A 24,308-nucleotide genomic window follows, 5' to 3' on the forward strand; every position below is an offset into this window, starting at 1 on the left:
GGAGTTTAAACTGCGCTGGGTAGACAAGATCATGCGACTATTTTAGGTATTTTTTCTCACTAGAGATGTTCATTTGCCTCTATGAAGTGAACATCCGTCCGTTACTCACCATCTGTCTAACAAGGCTTAAAACATGGGGTACTGTACGTTATCCCTGAAGGGGAAATTGCATTACTCAAAATGTTTGGAATTACCTCGCTGGTTGTATGTCTTACAACAGCTCCCCTTGTGGATCAAAAAGACTGATTCTTGATCATATCCGCCGGGCGATCCGCACGTATTTTATGGGGGGGCCGTAAATCAAGACTGTCCCTGCAGACCTTGCAGCTAACCCTGGCGCAGGGGGGGTTGGCTTTGTCCCAATTGGAGAGCATATAATTTAGCGTGCATCTTACGACACATACAAGATGGTTAGAGAATACAGGGAAGTTTTACACCTAGAGAATTTCTTTTAGCCTGGCTCTATCCCTATAATCCGGAAACGTTGATACAAGTGCCTGGGCACAACTGCCCACGGGGTGTACCATCGTCATATGCTGCTTGCTTCAGGGAAGGAAGGCATGGAGGTTTTTGTGTCTTCAACAATTAAAATTAGGTGGCATCCACCACGCCTTATGTTACTCTCTGGGGGGTAATCCTATGCTCCCTAGTGGGGTACGGGGTGGGGTTGTTCCAAGGGTGGCGAGCTAAGGGGATACAGAATGTTTATAATTTCTTTGCCCCAGGGACTGGGGATAATGTGGACATTCCAAGAGATGCAGTCTGTATATGGGATTCCGAAGCAAGACTTTTTCGCTTATTTACAGGTTAGGCATTACATATACACCCTGATGGGCACTTATACTCTGGCCCCAGGTTGGGAGAGTTTAAGGGGGTTCTTTATGCCCCGATCCAATAAAGGTCATTCGTGCGCCCTCGCTGTCTCAAGCCTTGCGGAAATCCCTGTGCAGCTGGCTATACTGGAGATACAAAATAAGTGGGTGAGGGTGGCCAATGTCTGTCTGGCTACTGAAAGCAATAGGTGAAATCCTAGAAAAAAGCGCTAAAGTGTCAGAAAATGTGATCCTTCAAGAGGTGGGTTTCAAGCTTTTGCATTGTATGTACATTTCTCAGTCGCAACGTTTTTGCAGCGAAATTATGTGAATCTCCTACCTGTATTAAGTGTCAGAGGGAAATTGGCACTTTCTTTCATGGGATTTGGGAGTGTGAGCAAATTGAGCTCTTTTGGACAGAGATCTTGTTGCGTTTGGAGTCTCTACTGACTGTCTCACTTCCCAAGGATCTCAAACTATGTCTGTTTCGCTTGCCGCATACGGCTTTCTCTGCAGGACTTACCAGACGTGGATTGGACTTTTCTGGAAAAAGCTTTAGTTATTGCGGGTGTACAGACTATTATGTGCCAATGGATTTCACCGGAGAGACCTACGGCGGGGTCAGTGGCATGAGCGGCTGGTGTCGCTGTTGCAACAGGAACTTTGGACTGCACAGACTCAGCCTATGGCGAAACAGAGTCTATGCTCGGCAATATGGAACAGGCTCTGGTGGTCTCTTTCGGATGCCCGGAAGGAGTCTTATTTTAACCACCACTGGTTACAAGTATACGCATTTCCAGGAACGGGTGGCAGTTCGAAGTAGGATGCCTGTAACTGTCCGGTTCATACAAGGTTGTCAGAAGAAGGATGCAATTACGGGCCCTTACATTGAGTTCGGAAGGTGGGCAATGGATGGTATGACACGGCTGTGTCTGTACGGTTAACTACTTGTGGAGTGGTGTGTATGGGGGTTGGGGGAGGGGGACGGGTCCTGGAGGGGGGGGGGGGATGGGGACGATGTTAGAACACGATGTTAGTCTTGGAAACAGTTTTGTTCCTTTGTAAGTTGTTACAATAAAACCTCAATAAAGAAATTATAAAAAAAAAAAAAATGTGCCCCATGCTAACTTCATGGAGTGCTCCCTAGTCTTTCTACTATCCGAAAGAGTAAATAACCGATTCACATCTACCCATTCTAGACCTCTCATGATTTTAAACACCTCTATCATATCCCCCCTCAGTCGTCTCTTCTCCAAGCTGAAAAGTCCTAACCTCTTTAGTCTTTCCTCATAGGGGAGTTGTTCCATTCCCTTTAGTAGCCTGGGATCTATTCATTTAATGTTTGGGTACTTGCCAGGTTCTTGTGGCCTGGTTTGGCCTCTGTTGGAAACAGGATACTGGGCTTGATGGACCCTTGGTCTGACCCAGTATGGCATATCTTATGTTCTTATGTTCTAATGTCCTTGTGCAGACTGACCATGCCTCACTGGGGAGAGAGCACTGGGAGAGGGCATCAGAGAGAATGAGTGTGGCTAGGGGGAGAGCACTGGAGAAGATCAGAGTGATGTTAAATGAGTTTGAGGAAGCAGTGAAGGAGAAAGATGAGAGGGACTGAGGAAGGGGAAACAAAAGAGGAATGAGAAATACAAGCATGAGTTTGAGTATGAGAGAAAGTTAGGAGAGAAGAACATAAGAAATTGCCTATGCTGGGTCAGACCAAGAGTCCATCAAGCTCAGCATCCAGATTCCAACAGAGGCCAAACCAGGCCACAAGAACCTGGCAATTACCCAAACACTAAGAAGATCCCATGCTACTGATGCAATTAATAGCAGTGGCTATTCCCTAAGTAAACTTGATTAATAGCCGTTAATGGACTCTCCTTCAAGAACTTATCCAAACCTTTTTTGAATCCAGCTACACCTAACTGCACTAACCACATCCTCTGGCAACAAAATTCCAGAGCCTTATTGTGCATTGAGTGGAAAAATATTTTCTCCGATTAGTCTTAAATGTGCTACTTTGCTAACTGCAATGGAATGCCCCCTAGTCCTTCTATTATTTGAAAGTGTAAATAACCGAGTCAAAATGGGTAGGTGAAGGGAGATGGGGTGGTTTGAGATTGAAAGGGAAAAAGAGAAAGGGTGTGAGATGAAGACAGACAAACAGCGTGGGGAGAAGAAGTATTGGGCAGCAGAAAGATAGAGGAAATGAAGAGCAAAATAAGTGAGGTGAGAATGATAATGTGGCAAGATGTGAAAGTGGATGGAGATACAGAGAAAGGAGGAATAATGAGGCAAATTAGAATGGAAAGAAAGCCAGGAAGAGGATTCAGAAGACAAATAAAAGGAAAGATTGTACAAAAGATTCTCAAACAGCAAAGGAAGAAAAATAACTTTAAGACTGGTTTCATGAAGTCCTAAAGTTATCTGGCATTTATCCAGCTAAGGGCCTTATTTACTAAATAGACACACAATGGTAGAAAGGACTTAGTAAATCAGGCATTGAAGGCCTGATTTTCAAAAGCATTTGCAAGCATAAAACTGGGATTTACACATGTAAATGTATTTTACCCGTGTAAGTGGGCTTTCAAAAATTGCTACAATATATGCCATTGATTTCTTTATAGGATTTCCTTGCATAAGTGTGTTTTATACGCGTAAATGGCTTTTCAAAATTACTATCAGGTCAATCCAGTAACGTGCGGCAACGTTTACCCCGCTCCTAAATCACTTTCTACTCACTTTCCGGCCGCGTTAGCCCTTCCTGCGATCCACAATCCCCTTTAACCTACTCTTACCGCGTCCTTAAATCCCCGGGTAACCCCTTCCGCACGCGGCATGTATTACATGTAAACGATCGAATTAGCTATTCCCTCCCATACAGTAACGCGCTCACCGACTATCGCTTTTTACCCTGCCGTTTTGCCACGCGTTTAACCTGCTAACTTACTGCCTACCCTTACCCCTGCTTTAGAGGCAGGGGTAAGGGTAGGCAGTAAACTTTCCCCCAGCCCCCGCTCACCTGCCCTGGCCGCGTCCATGGGTGCTGGTCTCTGGGGCAGCCCCAGTCCTCTCCCTCCTCCCGAAGCAACAAAAGCGAAAAAAAGAAAAAAAAGCAAAAAAAAAAAGGGGGAAAAAAAAAAAGGCGAAAAAAAAAAAGTTGCGAGAGAGGAGAGAGGACGGGCAATCCTACGCTCGGGACTGCCAGTCCTCTCTCCCCTCCTCCCGAAGCAAGGCGCGAAAATCAGCCTTGCTCCGGGAGGAGGGGAGAGAGGACTGGTAGTGTAAAGCGACGAAGCGACTTACTTTTTTGCAGCCCCCCTCCGGAGACGGACATCGGCGAGGACGACCGCGGCTCCCCTGCCTCCAGCTGCCCGCAAAGATGGACGCCTGCACGGGCGAAAGCATTTATTATTCATGCAATTGGGCCGCCTCAATTGTTCATGCAATTGTTCATGCATTTGGGCCGCTCAAGATGTGACATCACATGCCGTGACGCCAAACGTCGTGACGTCACATCTTGAGCGACCCAATTGCACGCACAGGGGCCGCTTTCGCCCCTGCGATGCGTCTATCTTCGCGGGCAGCTGGAGGCATGGGAGCTGCGGTCGTTTTCGCCGATGTCCGTCTCGGAGGGGGGCTGCAAAAAAAGTAAGTCGCTTCGTCGCTTTACACTGCCAGTCCTCTCTCCCCTCCTCCCGGTGCAAGGCTGCTTTTCGCGCCTTGTTTTGGGAGGAGGGGAGAGGGCTGACAATCCCGAGCGTCGGAGAACCGTCCACTTCCTGGTACCTGTCATTTCAAATGTCATTTGAAATGACAGATACCAGCGTGTCTGTGAAGCGTTAGGCCCGCGCACCCAGGTTACTGTATAGGCGCTGTATAGCGCTCTATACAGTAAAATGGGTTGCGCGGGCCTAACGCTTCACGGACGCTTCTTAGACGCAGCTTGCATTTGCAAGCTATTTACATACAGGATCGAGCGGTAGGTGAGCTGGACTGTGCGTGCGGCAACCGCGGGTGCGCCGGGCACTAACGCAGCTCTTCCTACCACTCGTTACTGGATTGACCTGTGTGATAGTATGCATGATTCCTTTGAAAATGCACCTGTATGTTAGCAGGATAAGTTGACTGTGCCCAGAAATACCCCCACTCTGCTGTTGAGTTTTCCAGCTAAATCCCCGATGGTGAGTGAAGGCTGATGTTGAAACAATATTTGTGTGGTTAATTCCGAACTCAGCCGACAAATGGTGCCTGAATATGGTCTTCTTTGATTCATAAAGAGGGAAAGTGCACTTTGATTTGGCGAGGAAAGGGAAAGGTTTCTTGTACTTCAGCTTCAAAATCTATTTTTGGTCATATATTGAAGGCTTTCTCTAGGTTGGAGGCAGTTGCAAAATTGTACTTCAACATGATGATATGGTCCAGTTTTTAAAGTATGTTCTCAAAGGGTGTGAAAGAAATATATAAGAAACTTTTGGCTAACTTTCCTTAGCAGATTACAAGCTATCTGTGAGCACCTGGTTTAAAGGCAGTATCGCGCTTGGGACATAAACTTGAGGCTTCCGATGAAATACTGAAAAATGGAAATTTGCACCTAGCCTGTTTTCCTCGGGTGGTAATTTCTATAGAACAAATAATTTGTAACAAAAACTTTATATTAAAAATAGTTAATAAAAAAAAATAAATAAAAATAAAAAAGAGTAAGACAGTACATAGTTGTTCTGCTATATCCCATCTTACAATAAACAAACACATTGAACACAGTATTGAATGCATCCCCTCCTCCTTTCCCAATCCTTTTCTTGTTCTAAAACTACCGTTTATACACTAAGCTCTATCATTATCTTATACTGTAAGGGCCTGATTTTCGAAAGCACTTGCACGCTTAAAATGAGTTTTATGGTGTAAATGGGCTTTTGAAAATTCTATAATGTATGCCATTGAATTGTCCATAGGATTTACTCGCGTAGGTGCACTTTATGCTAGTAAATGGCTTTCTTTAAATTGCTATGATAGCTTGTTACATTTACGAGCGTAACTCTTTTGAAAATTCACCTGTAAGAGAGTTAATCATTTTGTGCATTCTGGCAATTAATACCTATAGGAATTTTCTCTTATGGAAGAAATCTTTATAAAAGTTACTTTGAGGTGGTTTTTGGTGTTCTGGATTCAGTATTGCTACCATTGCTTCGAGTTGTTTAGTGAAAAAAATATATATTGAAAAAGTCTGTAATATGGCAAAAGGCCCTTGCTTAAAAAAAAACAACAAACCTTAATTTTTGGAAAAGGCTACTTTACTGGTGATGCTTCTAATAGAATCTGGTAGAAATTGGATTTTTACATTGGTTTGTTTTTTTTCTCCTATGCAGGATGTAAAATTTCTTGCCCAGGCAATTAGTTTTCCTGATGTTCCTTGAGAGACCCAAATTCATAGGCAAAAACTTTCTTTAAAGTCAGAGAAAATTGCTTTAGGTGCATCTTTTTTTCCTAAATTATTCCTGTAAATTCAAAATTGTGTATGATCAAAATAGATGTATTTTTTTTTTAGCTATTTTTTTTTTATATAGATGCTGGTTCTTTATGTAATCTTTTGTATGATATTGGCTTCTACTTTTATCTATATTTGAGTTTAGAAAAATTTGTAAAAAGAATTCAGCATAAATGATAGACAATTACACTTGCAGCTCTAGATAGAGCAGAGCAAGTAAAATGTAGCCTAGTGTGGCATCTGATACCCCTTAGTATTTCCAAAAATATAACAGTTTTTCCATATGGGAGTCCTAGTTTGAATTGTTGAATGTTGACACCCCTTATATAAAGAATTTTGCATAGTTTTTTGAGCCAGATGAATTATAAGTTTTTCTGAAGTGTCAGCAACAATTGCCTGAAATGATCTTGAGTGGTTCCTTACGCTCTCCAGAAGAGTATTTTTCAGGTTTTTTATTTTCAGTTTAAAATTATTTTCACCCATGAATTCCCAGATTTTTCCAAAGGTGACAATCAGTTTAAACTGATATACAGCTTAATTTCATGCTGATTAAACAGCTGCTCCAGAGCTGAAGATGCAGCATTTAAAGGCCTCCAGCCACTGATGGAAACCAGTATGGGCCATAGCATTTGCCATGTTTCAAGTGCCACTCATGCTATGCCTACTTCCTCACCCCTTGAGCAGCCAAAGTGCCTGCTGTCTGGTGCCACACATGCATTTGAAGCAGGCTTTGTCCACAAGAAGCACTTCCTAGCAGGCTCCCTGAAGGAGAGAGGACAAGCCTGGTACCACCAGTAAGAATAAATGCTGTTGCAGTGTGAGGAGTGGGGGAGGGGAGGGGCAAGCTCGGCAGGGGATGAGGTTCAAGATGGGGATACTGCTGAGTGGGAGAATCTGCTTACTAATTTTTTATTCTCCTGGCTTCTGTCCACAAAATTACATTCTGATATTTACCTGGAAAAATGTCAGGTTGGTTTTTTTTTTTCAACTGTTTTTCTCCCGTTTTTGTTCTTGTCAGAATAAAACCTGATAAATTCCTGGGAAACATAATTTCAAAATGAAGGCCCTAAGTATTTTGTATTACCTCTGATTTATTCTCATCTATAAAAAAAAATATATATATATATATATTTACTCTAGATTTGTCTAGTATAGCTTGTTCTAAATGGATCAGTCTCCCATTTTTTTTTCTCTTTATGGGGCAGATTTTCAAAAGTGCGCGCACGCGACCATCTATAAATCCATGGGTCGTTCGCACATGTTATAAAATCTAATTAAGGAGCGGACGAGAGGGACTTTTCTACCCCCTACCTAAATTCCCTCCATCTTTCTCCTCTCCTCTCCTCCCCACACCTTAAACCCTACCTTTTTTTTTTTTTCCTCTTTCTTTGTTTACAGCTTACTTCAGCTCCCGAGTCTTCAGGACAGTGAAGTAAGCCGGGCCCCCAGCTCGCCCCTTCGAGCTGGGGGGCCCGGCTTTAAGCGCATAGGGCTTTGAAAATCTACCTTTATTTGTTTCATATTACTTTGTATTCTGGAATACCCCAGATCATTTTTTTGCCATTATATGAAGTTAATGCAACATAGTTATGGTTTTGGTTAGATAGTTCATGTTTAAAGTATTAGCTATACCACTGTTCTTTTTGTTTATGCTGTTGCACATGTTTTTTTCTTTTTGTTCTAATAAAAAATCCCTTAAAATAAGAGTGGAAATTTATATTTCTGTGGCATACCTTTATCCATTTTATAGTGACGTTTCCTGGCGTCCACCTCTGAACTCTCTGGAAGCCTGAATAAAAGTACCTAGAGATTACTGCCCGGTACTCGAGAGACTTACTGGTTTAATGCGAAAATCCCATTTCCTCCCAATAAAAATGACTTGGAAGCTGTGGTTTGAACACTGTGAAGTCTTTCACACATATGCAGGAAGTTTTTTTTACTTTTACAGCTAAAAGTTAAGTCAATGAAATAGGAGAATAAGTGAATCGTTGTGCATACAGTATTCAGTGACCCATAGCTAAGCATCTTATAATAGAAAGTGCCACTGTTTTAATTCCGGTCAGCATGGCTATCTGTTTATGAACGGTTACATTTTATAAGGTACTTTATCATGGCTCACAAGATCTTTACAGCAAACTGTTTTAGTGACATTTTGAATTAGTACAATTTGTAAGAAGTGCTGAAGGCCTGAGGCAGCTCATAAATGATCATTCCAGATTTAAAAAAAAAAAAAAAGAAGGTTCTCTTAGATTTGTACAGTGACATTGCCTTTGGGACATTCCATAGACTAAACTGCTCCATTTTCTCATCTTTCTTTATAATAGACTTAAGCTAAATTTAATTTTATTGAGAAACAGTGACAGCCTGGGATGAGGTATTGTTTTGATGTCAACAGCTAAAGAAAGTGTGCTGTACATGTGTGCATATTAACCAAGTGGTGTTTGAGATTTGTTGGAAGAAGGGATTTAAATGTATAGGAGTTGGTTTGCTCATAGAAGTCTGAGACGTTTTTAGGAGAAATAGCAAACAATTGTTGCATTTTCTTGAATATCCACACTATAAAAAGTTGATATTCTAGTGTTTGGGAAAGGCAACAATATATATTTGCATGAGCCTGAAAATAGATATTCAGAATGCATATGAGCAGAGCCTTTATGACCAGGTTCTATTTCCGTTCTGTCTCCAAAATTATCTAACCTACCTGGTTACATGGATTTTATTTGACTCCCCAAATAGATTTTCTCCTGAACAGAGCTTGCTTAATGACAATAGAAACTGAAGTGTTCCAGGAATAGGTGCTTAGTGGGTGGTTTTTGAAGAGACAAAGCAGGTGAAACATGAGGCAAGTGGCAGTGATATACAGAGAATTATGTATTAAACAAAGATGCTTAGTATTTAACTAAAGATTGGTTGTTCCACATCTTGTTCTGTTGTGAGTCATCAATTACAGTAGTGTTACACATTTGTTTTGTATCTGCTGATTTGGAAAGAATATTAATGCGAACATTCCTGTTTGAAAAGAACTAGAATAAGGAGCTCCAATATAGATATTGCAGATAAGATTTTGGAAATGTACCAAGTGCTGGGTTTAATTTGAAAGTTGGATACTTGGTTATTACATGTCTCTTCTGGTCTCTCCATGCTAGCAGCTCAAGCTTGCAGCCACATTTAATCAAGCATTTCCAGCATTAATTCTGTAATTGTCTGTTTCTATGTCTAAACCGGCCACTTTTGAAAACCCCGTAAATTTCTTTTTTGTAGCTGATTGTTGAAGCTAGCCTCCTCTATCCTTCACAATCGATAATTCAGATAAACTACAGATTCAAGCGAAGCACTAGTTGGCCAAACTCAAATACAGATACTATAGAAATAGGCCCAAAAGTAACAAACTATACAACCTCATTCTTGGTCTTAAGAACAACACCGCTGAACTAATAGATTGTGAATGAAGGGACAAACAGCCTAGCACTGTACAAAGGTGGTTTTGCGGTTTTTTGTTTTTTTTTTGGGGGGGGGAAGGACGATAAGTAATGAAAAGATCCCTGAAACTTCTAAAAATGGGGCAAATGAAAGTAAGACTTCACCAACATTGAAATGTCTCTGGAAAATTAAGATATAAGCAGAAATCCGTAGCCTGTTTTTTCATCTTCTCATAATACTTCTGATATCAGAGGGAATGTAATAAAAACAGAGCAAACAGTAGCTTTATGCTACTTACCAAGCACTATGAAAACAAAGACTGGGGCTAATGAAGGCAGAAACTGATGTGCCTTTATGCCTTCACTGGGAACTGAGGTAATTTTCAGCCTCCTGGAGTATCCACCACTCAGATACATGAGAAAGGTCTCAGCAAACCAGTATCAGGAACGATCTGGTCCTGAACATATGACTTCACAGGGAAGAGGCTGGGGACTCCTCATAAGAGGTCCATGTCCCCGGAATTAGGAATGGAAACCGGGAACTCCCATATCCCATGCCAGTGAGCCATAAGAAAGTGCTGAAAAGAGCATACCAGAAAGCTACTCATCAGTCCTGTCCTACACATGTACACAGGGGTTGTGCATGTGAAATTGGCATATACATGTAACCCCCAGACTGGGGCCCTTTTTAGAAATTCACAGAGTATACAGACAATACCCAGAGCTAAGTGGCCATCCCACTTCTCTTAATTCTTCAACTCTGGTTCTGCAGGATGGGGAGGCCCTGCGTGTGAGAACTTTCAGCTTCTCTAATGGATGCCAGTAATGAAACTGGAGGCAAAGCTGGTGCTCCAAAGCAACTTTATTGATTTGGTGTCAACCTAAAATATGACACTCTATACAAAACAAGTCAAGTGGATTAATAAGTGAATCTATGGTTCTTGGATCTCTTAAATCAATCTCTCTATTCTGGGTAAGAATTTTGAATCTTCCCTGGGTAACTTTAAATAGTCTTCCCAGTGCAAAGTTCCCACACTAGCACCTTGCATCCAGTTGCTGGATGTCAAATTTTCCACTTCACCTCTCTTTTTCATACTCTAATTGTATCTGATTGCACTGGATAGGTGCCTCAGACTCTCTTCATCTTTTTTTCTGCCCCATATGTTGGTTATTGGACAAACATCCTACTTCCTCCAGTACTTCTGCTGTGCTTGCACTGACCCTTTTACACTAAGGGGCGGATTTTCAGAGCCCTGCTCGCCGGTGAGCCTATTTTACATAGGCCTACCGGCGCGCGCAGAGCCCCGGGACTCGCGTAAGTCCCGGGGTTCTCCGAGGGGGGCGTGTTGGGGCGGGCCCTGTCGTCGCGGCTTTTAGGGGGCGTGTCGGCAGCGTTTTGGGGGGCGGGTACGGGGGCGTGGCTACGGCCCGGGCGGTCCGGGGGTGTGGCCGCGCCCTCCGTACCCGCCCCCAGGTTGCGTCCCGGCGCACAACAGGCCCGCTGGCGTGCGGGGATTTACTTCTCCCTCTGGGAGGCGTAAATCCCCGGAGAAAGGTAAGGGGGGGGTGTAGACAGGGCCGGGCGGGTGGGTTAGGTAGAGGAAGGGAGGGGAAGGTGAGGGGAGGGCGTTAGAGGATTCCCTCCAAGGCCGCTCCGATTTCGGAGCGGCCTTGGAGGGAACGGGGGTAGGCTGCGCGGCTCGGCGAGCGCCGGCTATACAAAATCAATAGCCTTGCGCGCGCCGATCCAGGTTTTTAGCAGATACGCGCGGCTCCGCGCGTATCTACTAAAATCCCGCGTACTTTTGTTGGTGTCTGGAGCGCCAACAAAAGTACGCCAACGCGCCTTGTTTGAAAATCTACCCCTAAGAGGACAGATGGGAAAAATAAGTCAAAGTCCCAAACAAAAGAGAAAAGAAAGGTGGAAGACTTTCAACTGAAGTTCCAATGAAGGACACATATTTTTTCTTAAATGTATTGTGTATTTAGCTCATGGCGAGTTGCATTCAATTACAGTAAGGGGCGGATTTTCAGAGCCCTGCTCGCCTAAATCCGCCCAAAACCGGGCGGATTTAGGCGAGCAGGGCCCTGCGCGCCGGTGAGCCTATTTTACATAGGCCTACCGGCGCGCGCAGAGCCCCGGGACTCGCGTAAGTCCCGGGGTTCTCCGAGGGGGGCGTGTCGGGGGTGTGTGTCGCGGGGCGGCCCGGTTGTCGCGGCGTTTCGGGGGCGTGTCGGCAGCGTTTTGGGGGCGGGTACGGGGGCGTGGCTACGGTCCGGGGGCATGGTCGCGCCCTCCGTACCCGCCCCCAGGTCGCGGCCCGGCGCGCAGGAGGGCCCGCTGGCGCGCGGGGATTTACTTCTCCCTCCGGGAGGCGTAAATCCCCGGAGAAAAAGGTAAGGGGGGGTGTAGACAGGGCCGGGCGGGTGGGTTAGATAGAGGAAGGGAGGGGAAGATGAGGGGAGGACGTTAGAGGATTCCCTCCAAGGCCGCTCCGATTTCGGAGCGGCCTTGGAGGGAACGGGGGTAGGCAGCGCAGCTCGGCGCGCGCCGGCTATACAGAATTCATAGCCTTGCGCGCGCCGATCCAGGATTTTAGTGGATACGCGCGGCTCCTCGCGTATCTACTAAAATCCCGCGTACTTTTGTTGGCGCCTGGAGCGCCAACAAAAGTACGCCAACGCGCCTTGTTTGAAATCTACCCCATAGTGTTTATCTAACATCCAATAGATGGATACATTGGGAAAGTCTTTTACATCTCAAAAATTCCTTGTCCCACTGACTAGAGCCTAGAAGTTTCCAGAGAAAAGGAACCGAAAAGAAACATTCCTCTCCCTCTGATTTGTAACTATCATCTAGGGGTCTCTGTGTTGTTTAGATATAGGAAACAGCCTTGCAGCAATCTCACATGGGTGTGCCTGGCACGAATGGTATGTTCCTATCTCCTCTGAATGCATGGTCTTTCTACAAGGCCACACTTCAGTAGGGAGTCCAGTGGAGCTCAATATACATGTATGTATCCTCTGTACATGTTAAGTGAATTTTCAGTAGGGTGGGAGCACGTGCATACTATTGCTGCAGCGTGGAAAACTGTGCATGTGCAAAGAGGACATTTCAATGGTATTTTGGGGCAGGGTTTTGATGTAAATGCACATTATGTATTTTATAAACGGGGTATTCATATACATTATTACACATGCTCACATGCTTTTACACCTAGTAATCAAGTCATGGAAATTAAACCCAACTTTTCTTTTGTCATCAGTTTTTCTGTGGAGGATATAGAGCAAGGAGGCGGAAGGTATGGGTGACCTTGTGAAGGTTTGTGTTAACTTGTGTAGGTCTCTGTGATCTGCTGCTTAGAAGTATGCACACAAGTAAGCAGTTTCATAAGTGAGATATACACATATATCTGCCAGCTTTATAAAATAGCTGTCTCCATGCATGAACAAAGACTTATGCACATGTTACAATTATTTAACATGCAAAATATGTGTGCATTTTTATTAACTAGGTGTATATACTATGTGGATCCCTACCTTAAAAAATGTGTGTGTACACTAATGTGTGTGTAATTTTGGAGTGATGATATACAGTATTTTATAAACATGTAGCTCCTGCATGTTTTATAAAATGCAAAACATAACTTTAGTGCACTTATTTATGTGTGTATGTTCTAAATTATGCATACTACTGAAAATTGCCTTCTTTAGGATAGAAATAAATAGTTAACAAATAAAACCAAAGTAAGATATATAAAGTGATACCTTTTTGTGTTGGATTAATACATTTGACTAGTAGTTTTTGAGAGCTAGTACCTTTTTTTTTTCAAGACAGAATTCAAATAAGCAAAATATAAGATTACCAGGAAATACAGAGTGAATCTTAAGAGGCATTCCAATGAAGGGACTTTGATGGGTGTTCAGAAGGTGACAAGCAGACCTAGGAAACCTAGGTCTCTAGAGTTCTGTCAGTTCCAGAGTGTCTAATCTTTTTGACTTCCAAAGTTTTGTGTTCCTGGATTGCTTTAAATTTTTCTTTGATTATTCTGATCATAAGTTCATGATGCAGTGACCTGGTTTCTGTGCATTCAGGTGATTCAGAAGCCAAACTCTTTCCTCTTAAGGATATAAATCGAATAGTGTCAGTCCAGAGGGCAGCTCCTAAAATGGTTAACATCTTCATCATAAAGCATATGGGACAGACTTTGAGATGTAAACATGCACACCTTTGGAGGGAAAGAGGAGATGTAATAGACACATTTAAATGCCCCCAAGAAATAAAGACATAAGAAGTGGGCCTTTCAATGAAAATGAGGCTCTGGAACTAGGGTCATGGGATGAGGGTGAAAGGGAGTAATTTTAAGAACATTTTTCTTTACAAGAAGGATGGTGGATGCAAGAAAGCATGGGATAAGCAGAGAAGATCTCCAAGGGAGGATCTATGAAGCTTGAGTAGGAGATGTGAATGGTGGACTACATGAGCTATATCTCGCATGTTTATTTATTTATTTATTTAAAAGTTTTTTATATACCGCACATGGGATCACTTACGTGTCCGTCTAAGCGGTTTACAAGTTTACATACATAATTCAAAATTTACGTACATAGTATAAAATAAAATTTACGTACATAGTAAAACAAAGTAATACTTAATAATAGCGGTATCGAAAGGGTATAAGAGAGTTCAGGGTATTAAATTAGGTGCAGGTACTGTAGTTGTATGCGTCATTAAATAAAAAGGTTTTAATCATCTTTTTGAAGTCATTTCGATTAGATGTCATCCGGATATGGTCTGGTATAGAGTTCCACAGGGATGGGCCGAAGAATGAGAAAGCTCTTTTTCTTGTTAGTGCTAGGCTGGTAGATCTAACTGACCGTATTTCTAATAGGCATTTGTCCGTTGATCGAAGTTGTCTTGTTGGTTTGTATATGTGTAGCATTGAGCAGATCCATACAGAATTGGGATTGTAAAGCAGATTGTGAATGGTGGTTAAGATTTTGTATTTTATACGATGAGTAATGGGGAGCCAGTGTAGGTGTTGTAATATTGGGGAGATATGTTCTCTCTTCGGTAGGTTGAAAATCAGTCTGGCAGTAGCATTCTGGATAAGCTGAAGTGGGTGTAGCGTTGATAATGGTAGTCCAATGTATAATGCGTTACAGTAATCCAAGTTTGATAATATTAGGGCTTGTGTTACGGTTCGAAAATCAGATGACAGCAGGAGTGGTTTTAGTTTTTTTAGCATGTGTATTTTGTTCTAGGTTTCTGTTTTCTTGCTGAAGTCAGGAGTGAAAGGGGGGAGGGGGGAATGCTTCCCCTTCTTTCTACTTCAGGCATAGCACCTCCTATGTGGGACAAGATCAAAAGCTTTGCTGAAATCCAAGTAAACCACATTCAGCCCATGTCCTTATTCTAATTCTCTGGTTATCCAATTGATTTCTTCGATAGGGTAACTATAGGCAGTTAGAATCAAGGACATGTGCTGGATGTGGTTTATTTCGATTTCAGCAAAGCTTTTAATACTGTCACACACTGGAGACTCATTAATAAACTAAACAGCCTGGATGTGGATAACAAGGTGATGGAGTGCATTAGAGCTGGATGACTGGTAGGTAAGAGGGTAGTGATAAATAGAATTAACAATAGTGAGTAGTAGATTGCCGCAGGGTTTGGCCCTGGGGGTAATATCTTTTGTAAGTGAAATTGCAAAGGAATAGAGGGAAAAAATTTCACTTTTGGCCAATGACACACAGATCTCCAACAGCGTGGACACCTTTGATGGATTATAGAGAAGGGAAGTGATATAAGAAACTTGAGGAGTGGTTGAATACTTGGCAGTTAAGATTCAGTGCCAAAAAGTGCAGAGTCATACACGTAAGAGTCAATTTTAAAAGGGGGCACTCAGGTGTCCATGTGTGCGCGGTTCCCAGCACACGGACATGCCGATTTTATAACATGCGCGCATCACCGCGCACATGCACGCCCGATTTTATATCGGGTGCGGGCGGGTGGTGACTCGCGCACGTAAGGGAGGGAAATTTTTTAACAAATGCACGCCAACATGAGTTAGCCTTTCCCCAGTTCCCCAACCCCCTAGCTAATCTTCCTCCCTTTTCCCCCTCTCCACCTGACCGCTAACCCCCCCCCAACTAACCTCTTTTTTTTATGTTAGAACTTACTTGCTCTCTTGAGCAGCAGTAAGTTCTGTGTGCCGGCTGGTTGCTGGCGGGCGCTTCACCGGGACAGCACCTAATGGTATATCCTGGCCGACCCCACCCCAGGCCCACCCCTTTTAGGAAACCTGGCTCTTCTGCACATACCGCTTTGAAAATTCGCTCAGTGTGGCGCGGCCAGGGTCTGATTTCCCATAAGGCCACACCTAGGCCATGGCTTAGGGCACAGCAGTCAGGGGGGCGTTTTTACAGCAGAAATAACAATCAAACATTTTCAGATGTTTCAGTATTATTTTGAAAAGGCCATATAAAATGCTGTTTTCTAAATTTACATCCATGTACTTTAAATAAATTGAGCGGTATATTTACGTTGCCCATCTCTACAGTTTGCGCTGTCTTGCTCAGTCACAGGCAAAAAGCATTTGCTATTTCTCTCTTACACACTCAGGGCTGGATTTCAAATGCCCTGCGTGCGCCTATTTTGCATAGGCCGCCGGCGCGCGCAAGTCCCGGGGCTTTGTAAAAGGGGCGGGGGAGGGGCGTGTACGGGGGCATGTCCAGGGTCAGGGGCGGTTTGGGGCGGGACCGGGGGCGTGGCGCTGGCCCGGGGGCGTGGTCGAGGCCTCCGGACCATCCCCCGGGTCGGGTGATGGCGCACCAGCAGCCCGCTGGCACGCACAGATTCACGTCTGCTTTCAGCAGGTGTAAATCTGCCAACAAAAGGTGTGTGGGGGGGGGGGGTTAGATAGGGCCGGGGGGGGGGGGATTAGGTAGGGGGAGGGAGGGGAAGGTGCGGGGGGTGGAAAGAAAGTTCCCTCCGAGGCCGCTCCACAGACAGTGCGCGCCGATCCCGGATTTTATAAGATACGCGCGGCTACGCGCGTATCTTATAAAATCCAGCGTACTTTTGTTCGCGCCTGGTGCACGAACAAAAGTACATGCTCGCGCTAATTTATAAAATCTGCCTCCCAGCGTAAACCACATGTTAAAGGAAAATTCCAGATTTGGCGTTACAATAGTGATTCCAAGTGATTCATTATGCTCATATTGCGAGTCTTCTACATATCTACTGATAATAGATACGTAAAATATATTGTTACTACTTCTATAAACTGTTTTGTGAACTCGGGGCTGAAAACCGTAAGCAGAAAAAGTTGACGGGAGTGTTCGCCAAATTATAAGGGGGCTGCGATTTTTATTACAAAACATGAAACATACACAACTTATGGCTTGTTATGCAGCATCATTTAATGTAGTGTAATGTAAGTTTGACACAAAATGCAAAACATTGCAATAAAATTCTATAATGTCAGATGAGAATCGATGTAAATCTTCTGCTTTTCATGTCAATTTTATTCGCTGTTTTTTGTATCGAATATGCCATCTGGGTGAATAATTTGAACTAACCAAAGACGTAATCGTCATACCTCGTATGGGTTATATAGGCAGTCGTCTGCATTTTGCAGGCTGGCCCGACCCGATCCCGTGGGCCGGGTCGGGTTCAAAATATTTCAAGTCGGGTCAGACAGAAGAACTTCCACGGGGCGATGCAGGTCCCGCGGGCTGAAAATTTATTTTACTGGTTTTGGTCTGTTTTATTTTGCTTCTAGGTTCACTCGTCGCAAGTTTATATACGTTTCGAATAACTGACAGGGATTACATATTAAATTGAAAATTATAAATCAACTTTTGAGGGGGAGGGGGGCAGAATTGTGCTTTGGCCTAGGGTGTAGAAATGTGTAAATCCAGCCCTGCGCGTGGCCAGGCCATGCCCATATCTTCCAGTATTTGCGCGTGCAGGGGTTTTAAAATTGATCCTTTAAGGAGCAGAAATAAATAGGAGAAAAAGCATAGTATCTGATGATCTGAAGCTTGTGAAACATTGTGATAAGGTAGTGGCCAGAGCTAGAGAGGGCTGCTGGAGTACATAGGGAGAGACACAAGCAGTAGGGAAAAAAAGAGGCGATGATGCCACTTTACAAGTCATTGGTGAGGTCTCTCCTAAAGTACTATGTTCAGTTCTGGAGGTTGGATATCAGAAAAGATACAGAGAGGCTAGAGATGACCACAGAGAGGAAACCAAGATGTTAGTGTTTGTGCCAGAAGCACAATAAGATTCTGAGTAGGGGTTCGGTATATTAACTCATTGAGGTCAATTCTCCTTTGTCCATCTGCCATTTGTTGTCTTTTAATTATGGGCTCTTATTTTTCATGTAGGGTAAGCTTGGTTAGCACCTTCGCCAATATAGTGGGTTTTAAATTCTGGGGGATTCATTTTGTTTTCTTTATAATTTGTTAAATATTAATTTAGTACCAGTAATCTCATTGATATATTTCATGTGAACATGTACTAATGATTTATTTTTGTTAAAATTCTATAAATAAAATAAGACTGAAGAACCTCAGTATGCGTACACTTGGAAGAGGTGAGTTGGGGAAGGGAGGGATGTGATGCAGAACATGAAAAGTTTTAATGCACAAAAAGCAAAGCTTTTTCAATGAAAAAGAAGTTGCCGAACTAGGGGTCATGGTATGAATCTCCAAGTGGGCAGACTCAGTAACAATGTAAGGAGATATTTTTTCATGGAGAAGGTGGCGTATACCTGGAATCCCCCCCCCTCCCCCAGAGGTGGTGGTAGAGACAAAAACAGTAATGAATTTTTAAAAAAGCATGGGGTAAAAGTGGCAAGAGAATGGTAATGAAAAATTGGGATAACCTGCACAGAGCAGCAGTGATATGACTGCATTCTATTTCCTAGAAGGCATGGGGTAACCTGCATAGAGTAGAAGTTACAAGCCTAAAGGACACACAGGCAAAGGAGGGATATGTATGTGTATCTATTAGTCCTGGGGGAATTCTGCATTACTGCGGAGCACAGAATTTGGGCAGAATTCCCCAAGTGTGCAGAATTGTTATTTTCTGCACAGATGGAGGAGGTCCTGGTAAGAGTGAATATGTCTAGAGCTCATCCTGCTCGGGGCGAAGATGAAGGCCCTGGTGAAGATGGAGCAGGCCCCGGTAAGAGTGAATATGTGTAGAGGGGTGTGTGTGTGTGTAAGACACTGAGCCTGGCGGGACGTGAGAGAGAGCATATGTGAGGATGCGTGAGTGTGGGTGCCAGAGAGACTGATCCTATGTGAGGAGATTGTGAAGGAGTGCATATATGTGTGAAAGATTGGAAGCTGGTGTGTATGAAGAAGGGATTGTGTATATGTGAGAGAGAGAGAGAGAGAGCCTGTGTGAAGGGATTGTGTATATGTGTGAGAGAGAGAGCCTGTGTGAAGGGATTGTGTATATGAGAGAGGGAGCCTGTGTGAAGGGATTGTGTATATGTGAGAGAGGGGAGCCTGTGTGTGAGAGTGACAGAGAGAGCCTGTGTCAGGGGCAGTACTGAGAGAGGGGTCAAACTCTGGAGGGGAGATAGAATGGAAGGGACACTTACAGTGAACTTCTAGGGAAATTCTGCTCAAAATATTTCAAATTATGCATCTTTAAGTAATAACTTTTTTTCTGTATTATATTTTAAGTTAATTATTTATTTAAAGACTGTCATGTTTATTGTGTTATTTTGAACAATATAAAATTTGCAGAATTTTGCAGAATTTTAAGTTTTTGTGCACAGAATTCTAATTTTTTTTTTTGTGTGCAGAATTCCCCCAGGAGTACAAGTGGACAAATTACTTCTGTGTAGACTGGATGGGCTATTTTGGTCTTTACCTGCCATCATTTACTATGTTTCTATGATTTGGCTTCATGCAACAGGGGTTCAGACCTCTGCAGGAACTGTTTCTGCTGTCTGTTATTACTGGATGATGTTTCTTAACAAACATCACTATTTATAGAAAGTCTGAGAGTTGGGCCTGTTCAGATGAGGGTGTGGTTTAGTTTCAAATCCCACTAGTTAGTTGAAAGCAGCAATAATGCTCGCTGTATTCTGTACTTGAGTAAAATTTTCTGTATCCATATTTGTATTTATTCTTTACTGTCTTAAGCAGCATATAATATTGAGAGATTAAAGAAAAGAAATACTTTCAGACAAAGCAGCTAGTAGTCTAAAATTCACAGGAAATCTGGAAGACAATTGGAAAAGATTTCAGAAAGATTACTCCTGAGGGAATTCTGTGCACAAAAACTTAAAATTCTGCGTATTTTATATTGGTCAAAATAACACCATTTATATGACAGTCTTTAAGTAATTACATTTTAAATTAATGCAGAAAAAAGGTATTACTTAAAGATGCAGAGTTTTAAATATTTTGAGCAGAATTTCCCTAGAAATTCACTGTAAGAGTGTCCCTTCCACTCGCTTTCCCTACTCCCCTGGCCATTTTGCCTTCTCAGGCCACAACTCTTCCTTCTGCCAGTATCTCTCTCCTCCACCTCTAGGCTCAACCCCTTCCACACTATCACCACTCCCAGAGTTTGACCCTGTTCTCACACAGGCTCCCTCTGTCCCTCCCTCTCTCTAGTGCACATACACACATCCTCACACAGGCTCCCTCACTCTCTTGCACTCATACACACATCCCCTCACACAGGGTCCCTCTCTCTTGCATAGACACCCACACAAGCTCCCTTTCTCTCTCACGCATATACCCTCACACAAGCTACCTATGTCTCTCTCTCACGCACCCCTTCACACAGGCTCTCTCTCCCACATACACAATCCCTTAAGAAGAACATAAGAACAGGCTAGCACCCTCACATACACACGATCCCTTTTTCATACACAGCTCTTAATCTCTCACACTTGCACACTCCTTCACATTCTCCTCATATAGGCTTCCTCTCTCTGGTATCCACACTCAAGCAACCCCCCCCCACTCTCTCTCACACCCTCTGCATACTCACACCCTCCTGCTCACCCCCTGCTCTCTCGCTCTCTCTCATACCCCCTCCCTCCCCTCTTTCACTCTTCTCTCCCCTCTCTCACTCTTCCCTCTCTCACTCTTCTCCCCCTCTCCTCTCTCACATCTCTCTCCCCCTCCCCTCTCTCTCACACACACACACACAACTTTCTACACACATTCACTCTCACTGGGGCCTTCATCTAGGCTGTGAGAGGAGCGCGACCCGGGGGGGCCTTCATCTTTGCTGTGAATGGCGCTCTCTCTGCGGCACGCCGGGGTCTTTATCTTTGCCACGAACAGCGCACTCCGTTCGTGGTACGCCAGGGCCCTTCATCTTTGCCGCAAACAGGGTGCACTCCGTGGCATGCTGGGGTCTCCTCTGCCATTTTCTGTGCAGAATTTGGCAATTGTGCACGGGGGAGGGGGGGGGGGGGGAATTCTGCACTCTGTAGTATCGCAGAATTCCCCCTGGACTAAGATGTATAGTGAATGTGATGACACAAGATGTCCATATTGGCCCATCCAGCCTGCCCAATTGTGATTCTTTAACTTTGTGAAGATAAGCATATAAATTCCCATATTCAATCCAACATCAGCTCCCAACCCCTTATGTCTTTTATGTGAATGACTAACCCCTTTTTCATGGTCTTCCATCTCAATCCCAAGCATACCCAGCCACTACTATCTCCACTGGTAGGCCATTTCAGACTTCTCATATTTCATTATGATTATTACAAGCTGAACACTAAATCCAAAACCCAGCTATAGGTACTCAAAAGAAAATAATGTCCGTATAATATTTCTTTCTGTAGCAATTGAGAATTCCTTATTTTTATTGTTCTCTAGGTTATGAAGAGTAAATGCCAGGTATTGTTCCAGAGATTTTAAGAATATTGCACACCTACACAAATTGAGTCAGAAGAAAATTACATGTTACATTTCTGAGAATAGCATGATGAGGTAAAGAACAGTTTGCAATAGATCTTAAACAGAAAAGTAATTTGTACAATTTTGGAGGATTAACTGATTTCCTATTCGGAGATGTAGTAATTACAATCAGAAAAAAATAAGCTTAGACCTGATGCAGTGAAGCCTCTGGCTTCTAGAGATTATCTATGATCTCTCGGCCGATAGACTTTCTGGTCTCTGCATCGGGGAGCCCTGCTGTTCCTTCTCCATAGTCTACTCCCTGTTGGCTGTATCACTGTTGTTCCTGGAAAGTCAAATATTCAGGCTGGCCAAACCCTACCCCTATTTTCAGTTCGAGTGCACTTCCCCCTCCAGTGCTTAAAAGGGAGAAAGATGCTGTTCCCTTCCTGTCTTCTTGTGAAAAATTCAGAAAAGTGTTTATTTCCCTGTCCCTTAATCTCCATAACAAAGCCTCTGCAGTTTCAAACAACAGTCATGCCTTGCTCTTGTCTCACTGTCTCTGGATTGTAATTGTAATTACAATTACAAAGATAATTATTTATTTCAACGATAGTTCTCAAGTTCTTGAGAACTATCGTTGAAATAAATAAAAATTTTTCTGATATGCCATTTGTAATTATCTTTGAGTGGTGTGGGTACATATGAATATTGGTTGGAACATGAACCCCATTTGAAAATGGTCCATCAAAGCCTCGGTTTAAATCCATCCCCTGAGGAAGCTTAAACGCGAAACGGGTCCTGTCGGGAGTGTGAATATAAGCGCTTGAACAAACATAGGGAGTGCGAATATATGGGCTGTGATAACATAAATTTCATTATATATGCTGGAACATTAATAGAAGGAGTGTGGTGTGCATACATCTTTTTTGAAATTCATTGAAGAAAATGTGTATATAATATGAGCGTTTTAGAAAGCATATATATGTTATGAGTATATAGGGATCAGTATCCAACATAATATTATATGATGCATGTTTATAAAATTGTGGGTTTTGTGCAATATGGTGGGTATTTTAATAAGGTATGATTGTTGTGAGTGAATGGTTGGTTTTTATGGGATATTGTGTAACGTTATTTATGATCAGTGATGTTTAAATTGATATAGGTACCTACACGATGTTAAATAATGAAAATAATACAAATTATGTTTGTAAAACATTGATGTATTAATTATTTTGAGGTTTTTGATTAACTTTTTCAAAATTTTTTTTTTCATAAATGATTGTATATTACGTGTTATTTAGTAGAAAACGAATTGGAAAAATTCTTTATGTCCTTATCTATAAGTACTCAGGTTGATGGTGGCCACCCTAAAAGTGGTTCCGTGGGCAAGGGCACATATGCACCCTCTTTAGCACACCTTGCTGGTTCATTGGAGTCCTCAGTCTCAAGACTATTCGATTCAGATTCACCTGCCGGTGGAGATCAGCATACAGCTGCAGTGGTGGTTGCAAGTAGACCATCTAAGGAACAGGGGATTCCCTATGATCACCGGACTGGCTAGTACTCATGATAGATGCGAGCCTCCAGGGTTGAGGGTTCCACTCTCATTAGTTGAAGGCGAAAGAGCACTGGAGTTTAGAAGAGTCTCTCTAGAGCATCAATCAGCTGAAAGCCCGGGCCGTTCTGTTGGCATGCTTACGATTCTTCAACCAAGTGCAGGGTCAAGCGGTCTGGATAATGTAGACAATGCAATGACAGTGGCTTACATCAGTTGTCGTCAGGGAGGAACCAAGAACCAGTAAGTGTCGCAGAACATAGCTCAACTCATGGAATGGGTGGAAGTACATCAACACGAAATTTCAGCCTCCCACATTACAGGAAAAAACAATGTAAAGCTGACTTTCTCAGCAGACAGAGTCTGGACCCAGGAGAATGGGAATTGTCAAATGAAGTGTTCAGCTCATAGTGGACTGCTGGGGCCTCCCATTTCTAGACCTGCTGGTGACATCTCACAATTTGAAGGTTCCTTGCTTCTTCATTTGTAGGAGAGATCAAAAGTCCTTGGGCATTGATGCCCTCATGCGGGAGTAGCCGGAGGGCAAGTGCTTGTATGTCTTCACTCCATGGCCCATGTTGAGCAGAATGATTTGGAGGATCGAGAATCACACGGGGATGGTGCTTCTGGTGGCACCAGATTGGCCCAGGAGGCCATGGTATCCAGATTTTCAAAGGCTCCTGGTGGACCCTCCTATCCAATTACTGGTTCACAGGGGCCTGTTCTTCACAAAGATCCGACTCAATTTTGACCATTAAGAGGGCTCGGATGCTGCATTGTGGATATTCTACGGCAGTGATTACCACCTTGCTATGAGTGAGAGAGTTTTCCAATTCCTTATGTGGGTTTAGTGAGTGTTTGAGACTTGGTGTGAGGATCGAGGGATTCTCTCTCATCCATTTAAGATCCCGCTCATTTTGGAATTTTTGCAGGATGGATTGAGAAAAGGGTTGGCCTTTAATTCATTGAAGGTACATGTGGCGGCTCTTGCCAGTTTCCGAGGTCAGGGGAATTGTGGACTCTCATAGGCTCATCCATATGTGGCTCGTTTCTTAAAAGGGGTGAAGTGTCTTCGTCCTCTCCTGCAGTTGCCAGTACCTTTGTGCAATCTTAATCTGGTTTTGGATTTCCTG

The 24,308-nt window shown here is 43.3% G+C and overlaps 1 protein-coding gene across 4 annotated transcripts in view; it reads left to right on the forward strand.

Moving 5' to 3' along the window:
* Nucleotides 1-24,308, forward strand: part of SUPT3H (SPT3 homolog, SAGA and STAGA complex component) — a 1,115,145-nt gene that overhangs the window by 369,203 nt on the left and 721,634 nt on the right. Inside the window, exon 4 of one of the 4 annotated variants that reach the window (XM_029596080.1) lies at nucleotides 12,986-13,021. The exons of the other annotated variants lie outside the window; for them this stretch is intronic. Coding sequence (XP_029451940.1) covers nucleotides 12,986-13,021 — 36 coding nt within the window. The remainder of the gene's footprint in view (nucleotides 1-12,985; nucleotides 13,022-24,308) is intronic. 4 annotated transcript variants of the gene reach the window in all.

This window comes from Rhinatrema bivittatum, chromosome 3 (genome assembly GCF_901001135.1).
Source record: "Rhinatrema bivittatum chromosome 3, aRhiBiv1.1, whole genome shotgun sequence".
Classification (NCBI taxonomy): domain Eukaryota; kingdom Metazoa; phylum Chordata; class Amphibia; order Gymnophiona; family Rhinatrematidae; genus Rhinatrema; species Rhinatrema bivittatum.